This window comes from Thermobia domestica, chromosome 7, assembly GCF_964235325.1.
Source record: "Thermobia domestica chromosome 7, izTheDome1.hap1.1, whole genome shotgun sequence".
Taxonomy (NCBI): Eukaryota; Metazoa; Arthropoda; class Insecta; order Zygentoma; family Lepismatidae; genus Thermobia; species Thermobia domestica.
Genome location: NC_137460.1, coordinates 12,424,219 through 12,449,210, shown reverse-complemented (window position 1 = coordinate 12,449,210; position 24,992 = coordinate 12,424,219). Strand labels below are relative to the sequence as shown.

Genomic DNA, 24,992 nt, shown 5'->3' with positions numbered 1-24,992 from the left:
CGGGCGAGGTTCAGCCGGAGGCTGCTCTGCCACCTAACCCTTATCATCATTACAAAGAAAAGAAAGAAAAAAACAAAGACACAATTAAGATACAAGATACAAACAACAACATAACATGGTACATTCAATAATACTAAGGATAAACAAAACACTCAGAAATGTAAATGTAAATGTTAAAAAAAAAAAAAAAAACAATACTGTTAGTCCAACTTCATACCAATTTCAGTCCAATTTCATACTGTAGTAAACCTTTCATGTGTGTCAATGCTTTGTCTCTGATCTCTAAATAATAATGTTTAGAGTGATGATTTAAATGAATTGTATGGTTTGTCAGTGATTGACTGTGGTAGGGAGTTCCAGATTCTTACTGCCGAAATTGAAAATGCCTTCTCTGTTATTTTTCAAGAGTGCCGGGGCATATTCAGTTTATTGCTTCCTCGGGTATTGTAACGGTGAATTTCTGATCTACATGTTAATTTATGATGCAAGTAAGGTGGTGTTTTATGTGAATTTATTTTGTATAGTAAACAACAGTATCGGAGATATCGTCTTCGGAACATGGTTAGGATATTGTTTTCATTAAGTACCGGCAGAATATGCTGAGACTTTCTGTAATTGAGAGAGAAACCTATAGAGTAATTCTGTATTTTCTTAATTGCTCCAGTATTTTGAGTGGAGAGAGAGCTACCATATATTGAATCGCAGTAATCGAACAGAGACAAAATGAGAGTGTTAACGAGATATAGTCTTGTTTCTTGCGATAAATAGCCTTTTAATTTATAAAGCTGTCGTAAGATGCGCTTAGCTTTAATACACCGTTCAGAAATGTTTTTATTCCAGCTAAGCCCTTGGTCTATTATTAAGCCTAGATCTTTTACAATTTCTCACGTGTGTACTCCTCCATTACCTGTGTAATCACACTCGTTGGCCGTATGGTGATGAAATAAAGATAAATTAAAGTGGGAAATGGTAGATGTTTCCTCGCCATTGTGTTCACTGTCCAGAATCAAAGATAGCGAGATTGCAACTTAGTGCAACTCTTCTGTCAGAGAATGATATTATGCGTACGATTAGCAAATGTACAAAACCTACATCGTGACGGAGAAGATACCACACCCAGAGCCGTAGCTACGGGCGGGGGGGGGGAGCTGGTAGCAAGAGGGCGCGGAACAAGCAATAAGGAAAAAGAAGTGTTGAAAATGAGTAAACGATATGGTGCCCCGTAAAAGTATTGGCGCCCTATTAAATCAATATTGTTGTCGGTTTGCAAAGAAATAGATTTGTTAAAAATTTTCTTGCTCGCTACGCTCGCAATCCAAACGTTTCAGTAAAACTCACAAGAAGTTTTTACTTATTATTTACAGAAAGTAATTATATAATGATTTGTTAACGATGTGATATACAAGGTGCCGAGAATTGACTTACATTGTACGTAGGAGCGTTTTCAAATTCAGAAACGGTCGAAGTCTGAAATATGTGTTCGGCGTTTTGATGATGATGAGTCTGGTTAGCTAATCACGCTTTTCTTATAACATTAATCACGACGGTGAGAATGAAAGTATGAAAAATGAGAGGAATGAAGACACACATGCAAGCTGCTATTTGAGCAGGAATATTAAAAGTGAAGGTAAACAAGAATAATAATAACATTTTCGAATTTGAAGCAGTTGAAGAATGGGGGCTTAACAGGTCAAAATTTAACCCAACGAATTTCATCTTTTTCAAAGACTGATCACTACCAGTGATTTTTTTTTTTTTTTTAATTCCGTTGACATATAAAATGCTTCTAATTTGAAGGAATTTATTGGGATCATTTCTCCATCAAATACTTGTATTGCCAGGATTTTTTTTTTGTGCATACGTGGTATCTAGTTGTTTGATATTTTTATCTATCTACATACATACAAAAGATATACAAATATATATATACTGTACTTTCAGGCTCTTTGCTATTTTATTCTTTTATTATACACAAATCTGCTAACTGGTCGTATGTTACGACTGAGTTAAAGATTAAATTCAGCTCCATGTGGATACAGGTGAATTTGCTTTGACGGAATTCGCTTAAGTTTTGGTTAGCCAATAGTAAACGAAACCAAGTTTCAAAGCCTTTGGACAGTTTAGTTTGTCAAAGTTCTACGGACAGTTCTGAACGGTATGATTCGGTTCGGTTTGAGAACGGTTCGGTTCGGTTTGTGAACGGTTCGGTTTGGGTTCGATTCGGTTCGGTTTGGGATCAGTTCGGTTCGGTTCGGTTTGGGATCGGTTCGGTTCCGTTTGGGATCAGTTCGGTTCGGTTCGGTTCGGTTTGGAAACGGTTCGGTTCGGTTAACCGTTTCAAACCGGTTTAAGTGGCAAACCGAAACCTCGGTTTACGTTTTCAGGAACCGTCCACCCCTAGTGATCATGCACACACCACAGAAGAAACATTCACTACGTAGAAGGTTAGTGTAGATTCTCAGTGACAAGTTGCGTATGCAGAGATGTTAATTTTGCCTGTTGCAAAGGAAGCAGAAGCATCTAAAAATAGGTACATGAAAGCTTTATTTATGAAAAATATTCAGTAAGTCAAAAATAAGGTATAGCGGTAATATATGTTGATGAAAGGAGGGAAAGGATTGGTATTATGATAGAGTATGCCCTCTGTATGCATGTGTGTCAGGATGACACACATTTCTTGTTACAGTGACCACTCCTGCCAGCTTTTGTTGATCAATGCATTTAGGGGATAAATCGACAGGATTGTAGGGAGATTTCGACATATAGTTCCTTTGTTACAAGGAAAGTCATCAGACAAAAGGACTACCGTCTGATTCATCTTAGTGTATACATCATAGATTTAGGTTACATAACAAACACGCTTTCTCAGCTTCTGGGTCATTTAGTCCGGTATAAGCCTAATAGTAAAGTACCTTTGGTTTTAGATTAGCACAATACATGTGTCAAAGATTCTGATATATGTATAAAACAAAGTCTCTAATGCTCCCACTACACAGCAGGCCCGTAGCCAGCCTAAAAATGTAGAGGGGGCCCGGTAGAAGTTAGGGGACCCGACCCAACCATATTATAGTTCATTTGCAAGCCTACCGTGAAAATTTTAGGGGGACCCGGCCCCCTTAGCCCCCCGTGGATACAGGCCTGCTACACAGTACTCAAAATTGTCAATCCTTAATATATCTTTCTTCCGCAGTTTGAAACACAATTTCAACTTATCTTACGACAACTTTGTTGTAGGAACCCTGGCAAAATGTTGTGAAAGAAGACTATGAGAAAGTCAGTTTCAGTTTGGAAGAAATCAGCCCAGGGCCGGATTTCCCAATAGGCCCAGTAGGCCCGGGCCTATGGACGCAAGCTCCCAGGGAGCGCACGGCCGAGAGAAAAAAAATATCTAGAAATAAAAATAAATAGCCATAACTTAACATATTTTTTGAATTGATTTTAAAAAATCAGGCTAATAAAGCATTCTGATTTTGAAGTTCATTGGAACAAATAATTGTTAGTAAAGTTAAACTATTTTTCAACATTATGCATCAACTTCGTTACAACATTGATCTCAAACACGGGAGAACTGGCTGTCTTTTTACTTATTTACTTATTTTTTTTACTACAGAGTTTTTTTTTATTTATTTGCCGAAATGGCTAAATTGAACAAAACCAAAGTTATTCACCAATCTTTTGTTAATACATTAACGGTATTTTGTTAAGCCCAGAACCAAGTAAATTCCTCAAAAAACTTGCAATGATAAAATTGCATCGTGGAGTGGTGTTTAAGCAATTAACATGCAGGCCTGATATAATTATTTAATAAATGTTTTTAGGAAAGTAACTTTAACCAGACTAGGGGGCGGAAAAAATTATTGGGACTAGGGGCGCCAAAATGCTAAATCCGGCCCTGAATCAGCCTCTGTTGGATTCTTCGCATATGGATTCTGAAAATAATTGTGTTAAATTGTGATTTTCGATTATTTATTATTATGCGTAGTGCAATATTGAAATACGATATGTTGCAAAACAGGTTGAAAACAAAGTTTGTTGTTAACGAGCTTACATTGTGCCAGTATTATTGCATTTCAACTTAATTGTTCTGAATTGCAGCAAATTTGCAAATAAGCCATATATAAATAGTAGAACCCTTACATCTAGTATTTCATTGCGTTTTATGCTTGTAAATTACACTGTTTTCAAAGATGTGAAGGATTTCATTGTTTATATAGTGCCGACATCTCCCATAGTAAGTGTCCAGTTCTCCCTCAAGACTTCCAACATCTACTGATCCGCACCATTCCGTTATTTGTTCTTGTATTTGCAAGTACTGCATTCAACGGGAATATTTTGTGTTTTATGACTAGGTCAAGGATTATTCTGAAATATTATCTCTTTTGCAGAATAAAATTATCGTAACTTTCAGAGTAGTGTCAAGTTGTTTCTTAACGTATCAAAATGTCCCTAAATGACCCTAATACATTGGGCTGTCGAAAAATTTTACTTTTATACAGGTAACCAAGAAAGTTCTGTTGCATTTTCACCCACCACCTTCGAACATCGATATGTCACAAAAGACGTAAATGGAATGTCAAAAATAGTTCCCATCAGTATAGACGACCTTCTGACAACGTTTTGGAAGGCCATGGATTCCATCGCGGTAGAACTTGGTGGTCTGTAAAGGGAAGAAAGCATCAAGTGCATTTTGTATCTTACTAGGTTTGAACAGGCGTCCTCTAAAGTGATTGTCCAAGGAATTGAACAGGTGATAATCGGACGGTGCAATGTCCGGGGAGTATGGCGGATTGAATAGTTTCCCACCCAAGGCCTAGAATGATGTCCCGAGTTATCCTAGCCACATGAGGCGTAGTGTTGTCCTGTAACAGGAGGACCCCTTTGCGATTCACAAGTGCTGGCTCCAGAGTTTTGAGGTTTTCTTGAACACGGCTCAACTGCTGACAGTACACAGTTGCATTGATGCTTTGACTAGCTGGTAGCAGTTGCCGATGCACAATGCCGCGAGCAGTCCAACAAACACACAGAAGATTTCTTCTCGCGCAGTGCTGGTTTCGATTGTTTTGGAAACGGGTCATAGGTTGCTAATCAATGAAGACGCTTCTTACGTGGAGCTTCTTACAGGACCCACTGTTCCTCGGACGAGGCAGCAAAGAAACACATGTCTGCTCGTGTTGCCTTCTGGTCTGAAGTCAAATCATGTGGGACCCATCGACTAAACTTGTAGTGCTTCCCAAGTTGATGGAATTGCTGCCGGGTGGTTTTTCCACTCACACTGAATTGTAGTCCCAGTTTCGCACATGTCTGGCCACTGTTCGCCTCAATCGCTGTCTGAAGATCTTCATTTTGTACATGTGTTGGTCTTCCGACACGTGGTGCATCTTCGAGTATTTCGTCACCGTCCTTAAACTTGGTAAACCACCGCTGCACTGTCCGCATAGTCACGGCACCCTCACCAAAGGCCTGGCATATCTTCCGCCCCGCTGCAGCAGCGTTTGACCCCAGTTTGAACTCGTATAGCATACGCGCCCTTATGGTGCCCTGTGGAGGTCCCATGTTCACTCTGTCCTTACGTAAGTTCACGGTGTAACTGAACTGCAACAACCAGGTAGTATGTTGGATATATCCACACGAACAACTTACCTTCGCCTTATCTCCATTCGCATTCAACTCACGGTGTGAGGGCCAATGGAACATATACCTCCACAAAAAGCCACAGAATTTTCTTGTTTACCTTTATAGTATCATGCATGTGATGAACGATCTTTTGGAACAGTGATCAAATCTTTTTTTATTTAATTTTTAGAACACTTTTGAGTCATCTTACGCCACTTTAAAGTCTATAATTCAAACTTTAAAACCATGTTGAATGTTTTAAGATAGGCGAAATCGTTGTAGGGTAGATATAATCGATCTGGATAGGGGAAAGTGTTGTAAATGTATAATTAATATTTTTGATGTGAGTCATTTAGAATCATTGCAGTTTAACAAACAAGAGCAGGATGATGTAGACAGACAAAATAAGGCTAGAGTTTGCAGAAGACATTATTGTAAACTTTTGTGTCAGTTAATAGGATTAGTTAAAGCATAACTTCTTACCTGTGTCAGGTGTTTCGTGAAACTGACTTCACAAATAGCTTCATATGATCCAAAATGGCTAACATCAAGATAGCGGATGATGTTCAATGTCCATCTAAAATATTATCTCTCACAATATCCTGATTTTATGTGATGTCAGATTGTAAAACCGAGCTCCTACGTCATGCCTTGGTCAGTTGCAAGTGTTTCTCTCTACTTTCCTCAGATTGTAAAAGCGCATTCCTTCGTCATACATAGGTTAGTTGGAAATATTTTTCTCTATTTTTTAGATTATAAAATCGAACTCTTGCGTCATACATAGGCTAGTTTTAAATGTTTTTTCTCTATTTTTCTCAGATTATAAAAGTGCACTCCTGCGTCATATGTAGGCCATTGCAAATGTTTATCTCTACTTTCTCAAATTGTGAAAGCGCGCTCCTATGTCATACGCGGAGTTGGAAATGTTTCTATCTACGAGTTGGAAATGTTTCTATCTACTTTTCTAAAGTGGTGAAGGGTACTCCTACGTCATACTCGGCCAGTTGAAAATGTTTCTCTCTACTTTTGTCAGATTGTAAAAGAGCACTTCTACATCATATATCCATCAATTGGAAATGTTTCTCTCTACTTTCTCAAATTGTAAAAGCACATTCATACGTCACACATCGGCTAACTCGAAACTCCTGGTATAGGGAATCAGCTCTAAAACTTTGTCTGAGACCTTTCAAAGCACACACGTAACATTTTTTTTATTTTTTTGTCCCGCAGATCATTATATGTGAGACAGAAGGCCTTGATGAGATTGGTATAAATGATGTGGTAGCTGTGAAGACCTTGAACCCTGAGAAAGTGCCAACGCCTGATAGTCTGAGGGAGGCAAGACTTCTTGCAAGCCTCTCTGATTCTCACGTAGTCAAAGTTTTGGGCATTTGTATGTCTGAAGAGCCCTGGTGGCTGGTGCTGGAATATCCAGAATTAGGAGACCTGGTCCAGTTTCTGCAATACAGAATCCCTAAAAATCCTGCATTGAGGCCGGCAAATGTTAAACCTCTCAGGTAAGATGAGCAATGCATTGTCTTTAAGATAATATTAAAACTGTACAGTGTTATTAGATGAATAATTTGTCAGTATTAATCAAAATAAATCAGTTTACAAGATGTTTAAGCTTGACTACGTTAACGTTTATTGATAACTTCATGATTTCCTCGTTCCAATTATGACTTTGGGATCGTCCTTTCATTATGAAGGACCATTTGTAAACTCGTGATCTAGTTCTTTTTCCTATTATATCCTTTTCTTCTACTCCCCTGCTCATTTATCGTTTTTTTTCTGAAGAAAGCAGAAGTAGATGAAAGACAGAAGAGCGGAGACAAAATCTGGGATCGACAAGAAAAAGATGATAATCAACTCTGAGACGAGCCCATGAAGGTGACACTTACAAACACGGATACCATACGGATGCACGGATGCAAGACAACATACGTGCAAATGAGAAAACAAGCAGAAGAAAAAAGATATGATGATCACATCTGTTTACGAACACATGGGTAGGCGAACACACTTACAGACATGGACACCTGCAAAAGAACATAAGTGCAAATGAGAAAGCAAGCAGAAACTAATGTGCAACTGAGAAAGCAAGTAAAAGAAAAAGATGATCACGTCTGTGGACGAACACATGGGTAGGCGAACACACAGAAATATATGCATCTGCAGGAGAACATATGTGCAAATGAAAAAGCAAGCAGAAGAGCATACGTGCAAATGTGAATCACATCTGTAGACGAACACATGGGTAAGCGAACACACAGAAATATATGCATCTGCAGGAGAACATATGTGCAAATGAAAAAGCAAGCAGAAGAGCATACGTGCAAATGTGAATCACATCTGTAGACGAACACATGGGTAGGCGAACACACAGAAATATATGCATCTGCAGGAGAACATATGTGCAAATGAAAAAGCAAGCAGAAGAGCATACGTGCAAATGTGAATCACATCTGTAGACGAACACATGGGTAAGCGAACACACAGAAATGTATGCATCTGCAGGAGAACATATGTGCAAATGAAAAAGCAAGCAGAAGAGCATACGTGCAAATGTGAATCACATCTGTAGACGAACACATGGGTAGGCGAACACACAGAAATATATGCATCTGCAGGAGAACATATGTGCAAATGAAAAAGCAAGCAGAAGAGCATACGTGCAAATGTGAATCACATCTGTAGACGAACACATGGGTAAGCGAACACACAGAAATATATGCATCTGCAGGAGAACATATGTGCAAATGAAAAAGCAAGCAGAAGAGCATACGTGCAAATGTGAATCACATCTGTAGACGAACACATGGGTAGGCGAACACACAGAAATATATGCATCTGCAGGAGAACATATGTGCAAATGAAAAAGCAAGCAGAAGAGCATACGTGCAAATGTGAATCACATCTGTAGACGAACACATGGGTAGGCGAACACACAGAAATATATGCATCTGCAGGAGAACATATGTGCAAATGAAAAAGCAAGCAGAAGAGCATACGTGCAAATGTGAATCACATCTGTAGACGAACACATGGGTAAGCGAACACACAGAAATATATGCATCTGCAGGAGAACATATGTGCAAATGAAAAAGCAAGCAGAAGAGCATACGTGCAAATGTGAATCACATCTGTAGACGAACACATGGGTAAGCGAACACACAGACATTGACACCTGCAGAAGAACGTACGTGCAAATGAGAAAGCGAGCAGCAGAGAAAGGAGCAAAAACAAATGCAAGAGTATCTTAATGTTTTATAGAAGGACTACTCATTGCTTTCTTCTTCTTCTTCTTCTTCTTGATCTCATTAGACGGGAGGACATATAAATATGCAAGTATTTTGATACCGAAACGTTAAAAGAAATTATAGTTTTTTTTGTTATCTCGGTAGGACTTGCAATAATAATAATAAAATATAAAATAAACAAAGAGAAATATTGAACAAATTTGTAAGGATTGTTGTTTTCTCACGACCTTAATTAAAATTCTACTCCATTTTAATTGTTTCCTTCACATTTGAAGGATAGAGAACTAGAGAAGCCCATCTCTGACCGTGATCAAAACTGATATAATACTATCTTATTATTGTGCTGTGACATGGTTTATAGTATCATTATATCATGACTAAGATCTCATGTGTCAATGATATGTATATTTCCTTTGACTATATTGAACTATGAACATTTTAAGCGAATGAACCTATTAGCCACATGGAGATTAAACATTAGCCCTCAATATCTTGATTTCTATTCAAATAATACGGTACCCATATATCCTAAAGAGTCATCTCAAAGTTCAATCAATCCGAATGAGTCAAATGACCCATGGTATTATTTTTTACAGAGTAGGAATAGTTGAGCAAATAATATTAATTTGATGCCAATGAGCAGTGGCGAACCGTGCTGTGAGTGCCTAAGACAGAGTCTACCCTATTAATTTTTGTTTTGTTTTTTTCAGCCTGGTATTAAACAAGTGGGTTTCGTTCCACTTTGTGAAACTAAGACAGACTTTCAACGTACATAGATTTAGTATTGAAACCGAAAGCCGTATCTCTCTCTCTCTCTCTCTCTCTCTCTATTTATCTATCTATCTATCTATCTACCTATATCATATACATCAGTTTCAATAAGAGAAGAGCTGAGCAATCTATTTTTAGGATTCTATTAATAAACTGTTGTTCACAATGACATTATGGCAATCAATATTGAAACCGATATGATAATAGGTTTCTACCGCGTAAGGTTTTAGTAGTGACTAGCTGAAATCCCCGTTCTTCGTACAGAAAGAATATAAGTTTATGGAAAGTAATTTGAATCACCACGCTACGCCTTAAAATACGCATGAGAGATGAATTTTGATTTAAACGGCATCATAAGTGTCACTATTCATCCCAACGACTCCCAAACTATCCGACTGGACACAATATCGATCGTTTCGATTATTTTTAAACCGACTTTTATGTATATATGCATGTTGACGATTATATCGAGAACCGTTGATCATATTTCGATGTGGTTTCCACAAATCGAATAAGTAATGCCCAAGTAAAGTTTATATGTATATAATATTTGATCAAATATAATAATTAATTAATTAATTTTTAAAAATCAAATAATTCCTGCAACGTCTGGAAAAAGCTTATCCTAAAATATACTACAACCAGGAATTCAATAAAGTAACGTGGGTTGCATAGAACCAAGGGAGCAAAGAAAACCTCAACCAGCTTTCGCAATGATTAACACTGGCGTTGGATGTTTAGATTTTTGGCGACGTCGGTTTTGGTCAACTTTTTGCCAGAACATCATCCATTTGTTCTCTGATTGTTTGACCACTGCATGAAGCATTTTGGACATAGAAATTTTCCAGAACGGAAGCAACTGTTGCACTGAATTTTGGGTTTAATAGAAATTTTCCAAAACGAAAGCAACTGTTGCCCTGAATTTTGGGTTTATGTTTCCTGTTTGAAGTGTCTAAATATCCGTAGCCTACTACCAGCAACGAATCTATAGGAAATCACAATGGCCCAATGATAGAGCGCTTACCTCTGATTTCAAGAGTCGGGAGTTTGATCCTAGGCCGTGTGAGTTCGTGGCGGGCGATATTAAGAGAGACAGGAGGAGGAGGAGGACGAGGAGAAGGAGAAAGCGATATTCTAATATGGGGACAGAGAGGGATACATTCACATAGGCATGTTTAGAATTCGAGAAACAAGTGATCGGACGGCATCCATATTCTGAAGAAAATTATGATTTTATGAGGCTCAACAATCAAAGTTTCTCAGTCGAACCTGCGAGCATTACACCTGCCTTTGTCGAATTAAAGCAAAGACCTCTTTCTTAAGCATCAGACTATTATGAAGAGAGGGAAATATCTTAAGGTTTGGAGAATTAAAAATTTCAAAATCTTTCGGAGACGGATTTAGAACCAAAACGTGGCAAAGTTTGTTCTTCTCGCATATCTCAAGTATGCCAACTTATAAGACATGAAAATTACAAATACATTCTTATTTCTATTAGCAATAATTATTTACTATAAATATTCAAATATTCATTGCAATGCGTCGAAAAGAAAACAATATTTAAGGTAGCTGGTAGCCGTCTGAAGAAGTACTTACTGGAAGGTCTTACAAGTAAATGTTCTCATGCAATAATCAGGGATTTACACATGGTGTGTGTGTGTATATATATACAGGGTGAACCTGAAAGATGCGCACAAACTCCGAAAGATGATTCGTTATATCAAAGGAAGACAAAAAAATTCCTCTTTTATGTTGTAAAATTCCGCGTCGTGTAAGGGTGACAGGGGTGCCAACTTGGAATCGAAGGTCTAATCCTGACAATTTGCAACAGAATTGCAGAAAGATGTACACATACTTCGGGAGATGATTCGTTATATCAAAAGAAGACGTAACTATCCCCAAAAGGAATCGAGCCTGGGAAAACGCGCAGAATATCCATGCTCGTTAGCCATTGTCACAAAAAGGGTACAAAGACAAAGAATTTTTTGTATTTAGAGAAAATCGATTCTAATTGATGTATTTAGATATTGCCGTATATTTAGAACTCTGCTCAATTTTTTTTCCTATTTTCAGTTACGGGTGCCTTATTAACCTGGCAGCGCAAATCTCTTCGGGTATGAAGTATTTGGAATCCAGAAACGTTGTACATAAAGACCTGGCAGCTAGGTAAGTTATTCAAATAGAAAAAAGTAATCTAACAAATAAAGGATAAATAGTATTTTAAAAAGTAATAGACAAGTAATATTTAGCAAAGTAGAGAATAAAATAATATACAGGATGTTCAAAATTTTTGGAATTATCATAATACGAAATTTTGACAATGCAGGAAATATGATCTAAGAGGCATTGGAGATGGTATGGGACAGGGGAAAATATTTGAGGACCTGTATATGGTCCTCGCTGGTCATCTTAAAAAGTCGCCATATTGGATTTGAGTGAAAATTCTTAAAAAGAAATCATATTGTCAGGTAGCGCATGCTCTCAGACTGATATGACATGGAACTATTATTGTTTCATTTTTATTTGTAACGAAATTCTTGTCAATTTTTGTTTAGTGATAAAATCAATATTTTATATATAATGTCAGTGTGCTGACGCGCCCAGAAAAGTGAAAAGCTATAGATAATATGAACTAAAGCGTGAAATAACTAAGAAACTAATAATACTTCCGATCAATTAGAGTATATTTCAATTTGATCATATCCTATGAGTTAAGCTTTGTTGTAATTTAACGACAACTGGTTGACAACACTTTAGACAACTAATTCATTGTAAATTTATTGAAATATTTTACAGGGTAATAAAAGAAATTTAAAATATGAACTGAAATGAGCAATTACATTATAAGTGGTATACAATGCAAATAGAGAAAAATACGATTTGAAAACAATAATACGTAACTAAGGCAATCTGTAATCATATTATTGTTATTTTGTTTGCAGAAACTGCCTCGTAGGTCGAGGGAACATAGTAAAAATAGCCGATGTTGCTCTTTGTAATGAAAGATATCGAGAAGACTACAGTGAAATTGGAAGAAGGCCTCCAGTTCCCATCCGATGGTTGCCTTGGGAGAGCATATTAATGGTACGAGATTCAAATATGTATTTTAAACAACCGGTATACGGTTTAACTTACTCAAATTGTACTTTTATAATTTCATTCCAAAATTATAAAATATTTCATTATTTATATAGAGTGTCCTAAAAGTTCTGTCTCTGGGAGTATTGTAATGTTGCAAATTTAGAATATACTTAGTTGAATAGGTCTAAGTAGAACATACCAGGTTGTCATAAAATAAGTATCGCTGTTCAGAGACCTCTGGAGACGTAACCACTCAACAAAATGCAACCAAACTTAGTAGAAGTATATTTGGAAACATGCAGAAGCGATTGGTGTAGAAAACAAAATTAGTCCCAATTTTCGCCACCAGAGGTAATTGTGGCGCTGTACAACGCCAAGGAACTGCAGCGTGGAAGAAAAACGACACTAGTGATGCTAAATGATAAGAAAGGCTGTAATTCTCTCTCCAAGTGCCTACTCACGCCTGCATGTGTTTCAGTGATACGGGTTTGAGCACCACTATATGCCAGAAATGACTTGATGGTAATCTGGTGGGTTTTTTTTTTCTTTTTTCTTTCCACACTCTTTATCTTGTGATCGAGGGGTCCCGGGTTCATTTCTGGTGAAGACACACTTGAGTCGGATCCCATGTTAACCTGTAAATCTCGTCCTTAGAACGTCATCACCATCTCATACGGAAATGAAATCTTTTAAGTTTTACGTCCCACGGTTATGCCGTGTGGGCTAATGGAGATGGTGATGATGTGAAATGAATAATTGGTGGAATGAAGAAAGTGGGAGGAAGCGAAAGAACCCGGAGAAAACCTACGCACACGGTGTTTGTCCACCACAAAGTTCACTTGGCCCCAAGTACCAGAGGTGAAAGCTCTACCACTGAGCCACCGCGGCCCTCATCTCATACGGTACTAGTCGCCATGGGTTTTCCTTGCCCAGAGACCTTCACGTCAAACACCTACCTTTGGGCAGAACCCCACATCACTATCATCGCCCGTAACACATCACTACACCACGGAGTTAATAATAAAGAGTACAAATCAATGCCATGAGTCGCACGGAGGCATAATTACGGCCTTTCTTTAATTGAATAGCAATAATGTCATTTGTCTCCCATAGCACACTTACCGTACTTAACACTGAACAGAAACACAATTATCTCTAGAGAAGAGATTTGACACCAGTGGCGTATTTAGGGAGGAAGCTTCCGGGCTTAAGCCCCCCAGAAATCTTTCTTACTATAGTAAAGTATATGAGATATCTTGTAGAATTTCCACATTTTCAGGCAAATCCCCCCCCCGAAAGTTAGCAAAGCCCCCCGAAACAAAATTGTAAATACGCCACTGTTTGACACTAATATTATCCTGGAATTTTGGAGGAAGCTTGCATTTTATGAGCACAGGAAAGACTAATATTTAACTTCGTTTTTGTAAGATATCTAAGAATTTTAAAGAGACAATTCAGCTCAAAAGCCCACCCCACTCCTCCCGTAAATCCACCACAGACCACGGTGTATTAATAGATACGGTAATCAAAGCCACGAAACCCACAGGAGAGGTAGATACAGCCTTTCTTATCATTTAGCATCACTAGTGTCATTTTTCTTCCACGCTGCATTTACTTGGTGTTGTACAGCGCCACAATTACCTCTGGTGGCGAAAAATGGAACTAATTTTATTTTCTACACCAATCGCTTCTGCATGTTCCCAAACACACTCCAACCAAGTTTGATTGCATTTTGTCAAGTGGTTACGTCTCCAGAATTCTCTGAACGGCGATACTCATTTTATGGATAACCTGGTAGCTGTTGGTGGCATAAATGAAAATATTTGAAAATATAACATACTCTATAAAGAAAATTTTGTAATGTGATGCAATTTTATTCCTACTGTTGGCAGATGTGAATGAATGTATTGCGAGACAATAAATATGTAAGTGATTGTATGTTATTCACATCGTATTTAAGTGGAATTAGAAATAATGAAATTTATAAGTAGATCACCGAGAGTGTTTAATACGATATTTATGTTTACAATAGCTATATATTATAGCCATTGTTCCAGGTTTGACAAACATTATGGTAACTAATGTTCAAATAACTGCCCCTGTTCACTCTTGTGACTTTCGATATGTGCTTGGAAAGCTTGTTGAGCATTGCATAACATGATTGTTTTTGTGGTAGTGTACTGTACAATGTATTAAAGAGCTACAAACTAACGACAGAATCACAAATTCGATTTTCTCATGCATTGCTCGTATTCCACTTATGACCTGCACTTCATCTACATTCGTCCAACTGGAAAAAAAATGTTCCAATGTTCTTAACTGAAGTAACCTATATTCTACTTATTCAATTCAGTGTAACCTAAATCTGCAAGATTTTCAATATTTCCTATGAGACCGGGCTTTCAGGACACCCTGTATATTGGTTTGGAACTCGGAATTAATATATTATCTTGTATATTATTTCAAGTCTGGTACTTATAGTGTAATGTTTCTCAAAATGGAGACGTGTGCCTCTGGAAGGCCGTGAATGAATATCAAAAGAAGCAGAGGCTATCAAAGAAGTGTACAAAATTTAAAAAAATGTCTCTAAGTGATGTCAGAAATTTCTAATTACTTCAGTTGTATTTACAAAGATTTATTTATTTATTTATTTTTAGGATCGGTATACGTGTCGCAGCAGTGCCTGGTCTTTCGCAGTTACAGTTTGGGAAGTATTGACGTTAGCGAGGGAGAAGCCATATTCTAATTTGTCTAACGAACAAGTGATAGAGAATGCAGAAAATATGTATTATGGAGGAGAACTTCAGGTAAGAACTTTGTCATATTGTAATTTAATTTATAGAATTCAAATACGTTTTTTGCAAATTCTGGATTGTTAAAAAAACTTTTAAGATTAAGGCGCAAGATTGATAGATAATTAATCTAGATTGATGGACAAGATTATAAAGATTCATTGTGTGACTTTTGCACGTCGTGGCGATTCCCCCCTTAATGACTCTACTAGTTGCTATTCCCCTAAAGCTATGGGTTAGAGTTTAAAGATGACGAAATCCTTAGGTCTGTCTGAATCTGAAACAAAAGCAACAAAACCAAAGAAGATACTATGTTATTGAATTTTCTCTTTTTAATATTCAGCTGAAACTAAGCAGTACAACATAATCGAAAAAAATGTATGTTTATGGTATTTTATATAAAGAGACTAGCCCTTGGCTAGGTGAGGGCTCCGCCTCCAGACCACCGCGTTTGCTTGGCCTACGGCCTCGCATCTCTTTTGTATCAGCCTTTGCATCAAGAGTGAATTTCGAGTATTTGCTTTTAAGGTGGATCACTAGGTGTCCTCGGTGCTATGCTAAACACTACTTGGATAGTGCAGCGTTGCCAGGTAGTGTCGAGTGTTTACTGGTGCCAGATAATAAAGGAATCAATCATTGGAACTCTGCTTGGATACTTACTGGAGAAATTAGTTTTCGACCTTTACCGCAATTCACAGCTAAGTTCCGCTTCTCGAACTGCAACGCTAGAATCCAGGTATTAAACGTGCAAAATTGGCAACAACGCATTATGTAATAACTTATTTATTTATTTTGTAATAACTTATTTATTTTGTAATAATTTATGTAAGGTTTATAAAATAAATAGAAATATTATTTAAAAAGTAGTAAACAAGGAACATAGACAGCATGGTAAGTCATCAATTACCGTTGAGTTCATTTTTGTAGTCGCTGCCTTAACCTAGATTTTTGAGTAATTCAAATTCTGGTCACACTGTAATTTCTATGGAGGGCAACACTGAAAATTCTTCCGATTTTTATTTTCGGGTGTAGAATAACATTATCTATTATCGTGGTAAGTTACATTTTATTACCTCTTTCCACTTACGAAAAACGGGCAAAAGAAAAAATATTAGTTTTTCAGAAATATTTAGTAGTCTGCAGCAGGGGCGTCATTTCAGACTTCGCTTGGGGGGGGCAAGAGTATCATCGACATAAGACTTTCACGTTTTGTACTAGTATATTAGTAGGCAATAGATTAGAGTATATGTATTCCTCAAACTCTTGGGGGGGGCAATTGCCCCCTCCTGCCCTCCTTCGAATTGTTAGCTTTAAACACTATTGGTTAATTTTGTTTTAATCAAGTAGCTAATTTCTAGTATTTGGTGATACGATTACTTCCTACCAAGTAATGATAATGATCCTTTAACGTAATCAGTTGTTAAAGCTTGTTGATAGCCGAGTAATATTACAGGTTCCATGTATCCAAAATTGAACATACTGAGATACGATAGTGAAGCAAGAAGAAGTGCGCTTTTTCGCTCTCGCGTTCCGTGTGATACTTAGTGGAAATAAAGACAATCTTTCCCAGAATTTATTACAAACACTTCCATAAACACTCAAAGTCACTCTGTGAACTCTGAATAGTGTTGTGAAAGTGATAGTTTCAGTGGAAAGTGCTGTGATTTAGCTAGCTATTTTGTAGAGTAGTGTGTGCACGTGCATGCTTGGCCGAACAAAGCACTGCACACAATCCTGCCGCTAAAGACACGCCAGAAAAGTAGTCGTTCAGAAGCGCGGACCCGGTAGAAAGCACCCGCGCGTGATTGGCCGAATCCGCTTGGAGACCCCGCTTCTGATTGGCTGTTTCAAACAACCTATCTGCCAGCCCTTAAAAGGCAGAACTCAGGCGCTCCACGTTCCATTTTTCATTTTGGCAATTGTCACCAATTTCATTCGAGAAGAAGCGCGCGTAGAGTGAACGTGTGTGAACTCATCTATCATGGTGCTTCGCAAACGTATTAAGAAATCCACAAAGAAGAAAACCGTCAGTAACACAAACACAGATCCTGTTCCATGCACCCCACTAGCAGATACAGAGAAGAACACAAGTTGCACCACCACAGACACAAACACTAACTGTACCACCGATCCCAAGACACCTACCTGCACCAACTCTACTGACTCCCAACCCCCTCCCTCTCGTCACTATGTCCTTACCAACCTAGCTGCTCATTTTTACGAACCTAACGCATTCTTCGATCACATCAAGAACGGCATTCCTGAACATCGCCGACATCTTCGTGGCAGACCAACACTCAATGGAGAAGGATTCCATATCATCATCGAAACCAGAGAAGCAATAGACGCTTTCATTACGAAGTTCTCGCCAAGTGACTTTGGCCCGAAAGTTAAAATTACCAACATCACCTCTCAAGAAGACATCGATAGAGCCGATGGCAAGTTGCCTCCTCCTGGCAAACAATCAAACACCCGCAATAGAAGACATACCTATACATGTGTTATCAGGGGAGTTGATAGGACTTTGGACATCGCAACCATTGAAGATAATCTGGACAAACAACAGGTGAATTTTTGTAACATCACTCGCATACAGAACTCAACTGGACCATTCCCCCTGATTCGTCTTTTCTCAAATAGTTTCGCAACAGTGAACAAGCTCATCGCAGAAGGAATCTATATTCAAGACAAGCTGCACAAAGTTGAAGCGTCCCGCTCCTCAGCCAGACCTACACCGTGCCACAATTGTTATGGCTATGATCATGGCACACAGATATGTACTCGCCCAAGAGTTTGCTTCAGATGTGGTGAGAGTCATAATCAGCATTGCAACAAACCCATCAACAGATGGTTCTGTGCCACCTGCAAATGTTTAGGACATCGAACGGGCAGCAGCGACTGTCCCCAGAGGCCACATATAAATCAACGCAGACAGACTATTCCAAACCTACTCAATCAGTTCGAATTCCCACCACTTCCAGATTCCGGCCCTTATGAGACACACACAACTAGATTCTCTGAAGCAGAAGAAAAAGAAGATGCAGAACCACGAAAAGAAGAGGACACAGAATCTGAACCGGAAATTCCAGATACAGATATAGATACCAAGATCAACCAAGCCATCGACAACGCCATCGAATGCGTCCTTATATGGGCAGCTTCTATCCTCTCTACAATTACTGATCCCCATAACCAGAAAACCCTACACCAAACCATATCCAAAGTCACCCGCCATATATTTCGCAAACACCTCAATATTCTCACCACAACCAAAGGTAACCTCAACATCTATTGTTCCAACATCACTCCCCCGAAAAAACACAGAGAAGAACACTGCTGCACCTAATACTTCCAATCACACACCCCCAACCACCACCTAGTACATTTCACAATAAACCTCAAACAAGTCAATAACACCCTCAGTATAATACATTCACACTCAATGTTTTTGAACTCAATACCAAGTGCTTCTTTCTTCGGCGATTCTCCATGGAAGTTGTTAGTGCAACGTAACCAAATCAATGGAAGAAGACATTACCAGCCAGAGTACAGGACCACAGGTACAGGACCACAAGTACAGGACCACTTCCCCAGAAGAGAACTCACAACCATCGGGAACACACAACTTCGGCATCGCACTCGAAGGATCAAGACCAGAGTTCCAAAGTGACTTGTTTCAGTTAAAACCTGCCACAAAAGTGAAGAGAAGCCCTGGGTAAAATAGCAGGATGTGCTAGAGGCCCATCTATGCCTGCTTGGCAGAGTAAAGTTATTCTTGTCGTCGTCGTCGTCGTCGCTTCACGTTCATTCCGCCACGGTGAGTGGAGGGAACAGTACCTAGAGACCAAATATATCAGAATATATAGTGCATCAGTAAAACTTTACAAGTGTATACTCCCATATGAATAAACTCTCATCCTACTAAGAACTATCTCAAGTGTAACAAATAGTAATACATTGATAGGCAAAAAGAAAAAATTGGCCGGTCGGGAGCACGCCCAAAAAGCTCCCGGCGCTCTCGCCCCCCCCCCCTAGGAAGCGCATAGTAGTGATCTCACGGCAAAGCGGCCCTTTCAAGAGCCACTCCCGTACTAGCACTGTTAGGTCAAACCATGAACCAGGGGAACACTCCAGCCCCCGCCCCTCGCAAAAGCAAGACATCATCCGTCAAGGGCCCCCGCCCCCGGAAAGCCCCCCAGCAATCTCAACTCCGTTACGAAGCAACTCCAGGGCCTAAAGTTCACTGCCTTAGGCCCAGTTAGGAAACGCAGGGTTACAATCAAAACAAAGAAGCCAGCAAGAAACTCCCAAGAACCCCCCCCCCCGATGAAAATGCAGGAGGACCCAGCACCAGCCTCAGAGTCACCGGAGCATTTCCCCCCACTGGAGCAGAATGAAGAAAAGCCACCAACTTAGACAGGAATTGAAGGAGCAACAGCACCCCCGCCCCCCCGGAAGACGAAACTAACTCCGATGAAGGATTTCTTCAACCCCCCAGGAAGTCACTAAAACGGGCTCCGTCCGGGCCAGTCAGCTCCCTGGTGGAATTCCGCACTGAGTGCCGAAACAGATTCACCGCCCTGACCCAGGGGGACCAGCATCAGACAACCCCCCCTCAGATGGACCATCAATGACTGAAGTGGAAATGGGAGAAGAGTAAGAAGCGCCCAGAGCCCCCCCTGATCTTCGCCCCAAACAAGTTCCCCCCATATTCATATATGGAGTGAAAAAGCAAAACACACTGATGAAGACACTAGCGGCCACGCTGGATGCTCTCCCCAAAGTGTTGTTCAACTCGGACTACATTAAAATCAATTGCACCAACATGCGAGATCACGCAAAAGTGGAAACGTTCTGTAAACAACAGAACTACCTCTACTCGACAGAGCTACCGAAGACCTCCCGCCCCATGAAGGTGGTAGTACGGAAACTCCCCATCGACACGGAGCCGGAGGACATCAAGACTGAACTTCAATCTCTGGGATTTCCTGTCCAAGCAGTGCACCAGATGCGTGGCAGACCGGACGCTCAGGGCACACGGCCCCTCTTCCCTCTCTACCTCGTTTCTCTTGAACGAACCTCAGGCATGAAAAACATATGAACTAGAAAGACTTTTCTGGTATAAAGTGGTCGTTGAACCATATAAGGGTAATGACATCCTGCAGTGCCATCGCTGCCAACGCGTTGACCACTCGCAGCTAACCTGCCATGCCGTAGCCCGATGCGTGAAGTGCGGGGAACTCCACGTGACTCAGGAGTGCCCCAAGAAGAATCGCGACTCGCCTGCGAAGTGTGCAAACTGTCAAGGAGCACACCCTGCAAACTATCAAGGTTGCTCCTACATCCAGGCAGAGAAGAAGAAAAGGACGAGCAACAAGCAGCAGTTCCCGGCTCCCGCTGCCGACCCGCCCAACCCTGCCCCAAGCAACGCTCAAAGCAAGACTCCACACCAAGCAGGATCATCCAAGAGCAAGGAGCCCAGCAAACCACCAACGCCAGAAGTCCAGCCTCCCGAGCCTACTACCCCACCCGCCACAGAGCAGACTCCAGCACCAGCAACAAGACCAGAAACCAGGCAACCACGGACCCAGAATGCGCAGGCGCCCCAACCTGCAACTGACACCGCAGCACCAAACACGGACCCAGCAGTGACAGCCACAGACTCCACACCACCAGCCACTAATGCCTCACCATCAACCGGCGACACACCAGCGTCAGACACAGACACACCAGCGTCAGACTCCAGCCTGGCATCCTCCATCCGGGAAATCCACAGCCTGCTGTCCGGCCTCAACGTCAAGAGTTTCCTCCAGAAGCTCAAGGAGGGCATCCGGAAGATAGCAGCTGCCAAGGATCCAATCACGAAGATGACCACGCTCCTCGACGTCGCCGCTTCCCTCATTGATGATGGCACACAGTAGGACAGTTGTACATCGAGCGGTTCGCATGGTCTGCTGGAATGCGGAAGGTATCAGCAAGCAGAAGGCGGAGTTCAAGGACTTCCTGGTCCGAGAAGACGTCGACATAGCCCTGCTATCAGAGACACACTTGAAACCTCATCTGTCCCTCAGGGTTCGTAACTACACCACATACAGAAACGACCGTCAGGGCAGAAAAGGAGGCACGGCAGTCCTGATCAAGTCACAGATACCGCATGATCACCTTCCACTTCCGGCCATGCAATCCATCGAAGCGACCGGAGTCACGCTGCACTCACCAGATGGGCCCCTGCACATCGTGTCAGTGTACAGAGCTCTAGACAACAGACTACACCCTCCAGACCTTCACATGCTTCGTCGTTTGGGCCACAGAGTGTTGCTTGCGGGGGACTTCAACTGTAAGCACCCGGCGTGGCACTCGAGAGTGTCCAACGAGAACGGCAGAACGCTTCACCGCGCACTCAGGCAAATTGACCTCATCCCATCGGCACCGAGGGAACCTACCCACTTCCCACGGAACGGAGGACAACCAGATGTGCTGGACATCACCCTTTCGTCAAACACCGCAATCCTAGACGGACCAGTGGTGCTGCATGACCTACAGTCGGACCACGTACCTGTGTTCTTCACGGTCGCAGTGCGTCATCATCTCTCAGGATTCAGCCTGCCGAAGCAAACATCCACCGATTGGGACGAATATACCCGTCAGCTGACGCACATGATCGACACACGACTTCCAGTGAACACCCCGGAGGATATCGATACCGCTGTTCAAACACTGACCACATCCATCCGGTCACCGTACAGACTGGCATCAACCACGCAGCAGCAAAAACCAGAAGACCTCCTCCAAAAACCAGAAGACCTCCGCACAGCAGCGTTGATCGCGATCAAACGCTGGTCCAGACGCCGTTGGCAGAAGACCCGCCATCCTCAGTACAAAGCATTGTGGAATGCGATGACGAAACGGGTGAAGAACCGCCTCCAGCGACAGCAATACGCCGCCTGGGATGAGAAACTTCGAGCCATCGAAGCACCGTCGCGGGATTTCTGGAAACTCCTCAGAACAGTGTTACGCCCACCGGGACCTCCCCGCACCGAACCACTCAGAGGTCAGCACGGACTTGTATACAGCCCAGCGGATCAAGCAACTGTTCTTGACGACCACCTGCAAGATACGTTCCGGCTAAACCCCACTCCTCCTGATCCCCCCACGGAAGCAGCAGTACAGGAAAGCCTCCGAACCTTGCAACAAGAGTACGAGTTTCCGCCAGCAGCTCTGACGACACCGAGGGAACTGACACACATCATCAAACGGCTTCACAGCAGCAAGGCAGCAGGCTCTGACGCCATACCATCGCTCGCCCTGAAACGTGCACCTAGAAAGGCAGTGGTACTCCTGACACGAATCACCAACGGGATCATGAGGACTGGCCACTTCCCGCCATCATGGAAGGAAGCTCGTGTCATCATGATTCCCAAGGCCACGGGTCACAGGACAGAGCCGAACTACAGGCCCATCAGTCTCCTCTCCCACCTGGGGAAGATAGTAGAAAGAGTTGTCCACAGGAGAATGTTGGACCATGCAGAGCAGAACAACCTCATCCCGAAACATCAGTTCGGATTCAGGCCGGGCCACAGCACCACCCACCAGCTGGTCCGAGTTGTGGACAAGATCACATTACAGTATAACGAAGGAGGTCACACCCTGGGTCTTTTCCTGGACATTGAGAAAGCCTTTGACAGGGTGTGGCATGACGGACTTGTCCACAAACTGCTCCAAGCGGGACTCCCTCCGTACCAGGTGAAGCTTATCAGGAGCTACCTCCACAATCGTAGCTTCAAGGTATTCCGAGAAGGACATCTCACGGACAGCAGACCGATCCAGGCAGGAGTACCACAGGGATCTTGCCTTTCTCCACTCCTGTATTCACTCTACACGGCTGACATCCCGACGGACCATGGCACCTTTCTTGCTACCTACGCGGACGACACAGCTATCTTCGCGCAGAACCGCAACGTCAGATATGTCGAAAGGGCATTGCAACGCCACATCACGAAACTGGAAGAGTGGACACAGAAGTGGAAAATCAAAGTCAATCCAAACAAAACCACACTGGTCGACTTCACGTGGGCACACAGGGCCAGAGCCTACAACCTGATGATGCACGGCAACATCCTACAAGTCTCCAACGAAGCCAAGTACCTTGGAGTCATCCTAGACCACCGGCTGACCTTCCGGCGCCACCTGTCTGACACAGCAACCAAGGCAACCAGAAGACTCGGCGCACTGATGGCAATCCTGCTCAGTGCCAGCTTCTCACATGAAGGGAGGAAGAACATCTACACTACTTGCTTACGACCAATCCTACTATACGCACACCCGGCCTGGGAGCACGCTGCACCTTCTCATCACAGACAACTACAGATTGTCCAGAACAAAGCGGCAAGAGCTATCACTCGACACGAAATCGGCACAACAACCGCCCAAACACACGAGGACCTGGAACTTCCGTTCCTCCAAGAAGTTAGGGAACAGCTCTCCGCCAGATTCTGGGCAACAGTCCGCAATCACGTCAACGACGACATTGCAGCCATAGGAACAATCGCCCCCCGGAGAGCAACATTTCGAATGCCACGACCTCCGTAGGAATGTGTTATCCTACAACGCCACCAAGGAGGGCTCGCGACAGTCGCAGCCCCAAAAACACAAATAGGAAGAAAAAACACAAGCCAGAAGAACACTCAACATGGAAGGCAAGAGCAAAAGCTCGAAACTTGAAAAACTAAAACCCGCCAAGACCAACGAACGAACGAACGAAAATTGAAAAGGAATTGGTTATTTCACCACGGAATTTGTCTGTAGTAATAATTTTGCAAGTTCGACCTTCGCAAGGTAAGAATGTACGACCCCCATTTATCGCATCCTCTTGCCAGCGACGTGGGACCACGTTCATCCCCTCCCCCCTCCCCCCCAAAAAAGCAGATAACACTATATTCTTTGCAGATATTTGAACTTTTTACTTTTATGGTGCGGAGTCATAATGATTCCAGTTTTGAACTTCTTTTGTTTTTCCGGTTCAAAAGCGTTGAATCCACATCTCATTCATTCTTACTAGTCAGGAAAATACAAATCTGTCTTGATTAGTGAGGTCTAACAATTGTCTTAAGTACTCCAGTCTTTTAGCAGTAGCCACGGGATCCACCGTTACAGGTCTGCACGGGTCGGAAATTTTAGCCCGGGCCTGGCCCGGCCCGTGTGAGACCTGACCCGAGTCCGAAATATGTTTTAGCATTTATGCCCGAGCCCGGCCCGACATCGTACTATGATAATCAAGTGAGTCCGAAATAAGTCCGAATTACAGAAACTTTATAATTTACGCAATTTTTTTTATTTACAACAATTAGAAGTTTAATCTTGTAGTTGTGCTTTAAAGGTTATGCAGAAAGAACGGTCCAAATGTCTAGTGAGTATGTTTGTACAGTACATTTACAAAGTTAGGCCCGAAAAGGCCCGAGAAATATGATTGTATATT

The 24,992-nt window shown here is 41.6% G+C and overlaps 1 protein-coding gene across 1 annotated transcript in view; it reads left to right on the top strand.

Moving 5' to 3' along the window:
• Positions 1-24,992, top strand: part of LOC145689861 (discoidin domain-containing receptor 2-like) — a 563,912-nt gene that overhangs the window by 525,753 nt on the left and 13,167 nt on the right. Inside the window, exons 14-17 of the mRNA XM_081764129.1 lie at positions 6,844-7,130; positions 11,718-11,810; positions 12,587-12,728; positions 15,383-15,532. Coding sequence (XP_081620255.1) covers positions 6,844-7,130; positions 11,718-11,810; positions 12,587-12,728; positions 15,383-15,532 — 672 coding nt within the window. The remainder of the gene's footprint in view (positions 1-6,843; positions 7,131-11,717; positions 11,811-12,586; positions 12,729-15,382; positions 15,533-24,992) is intronic.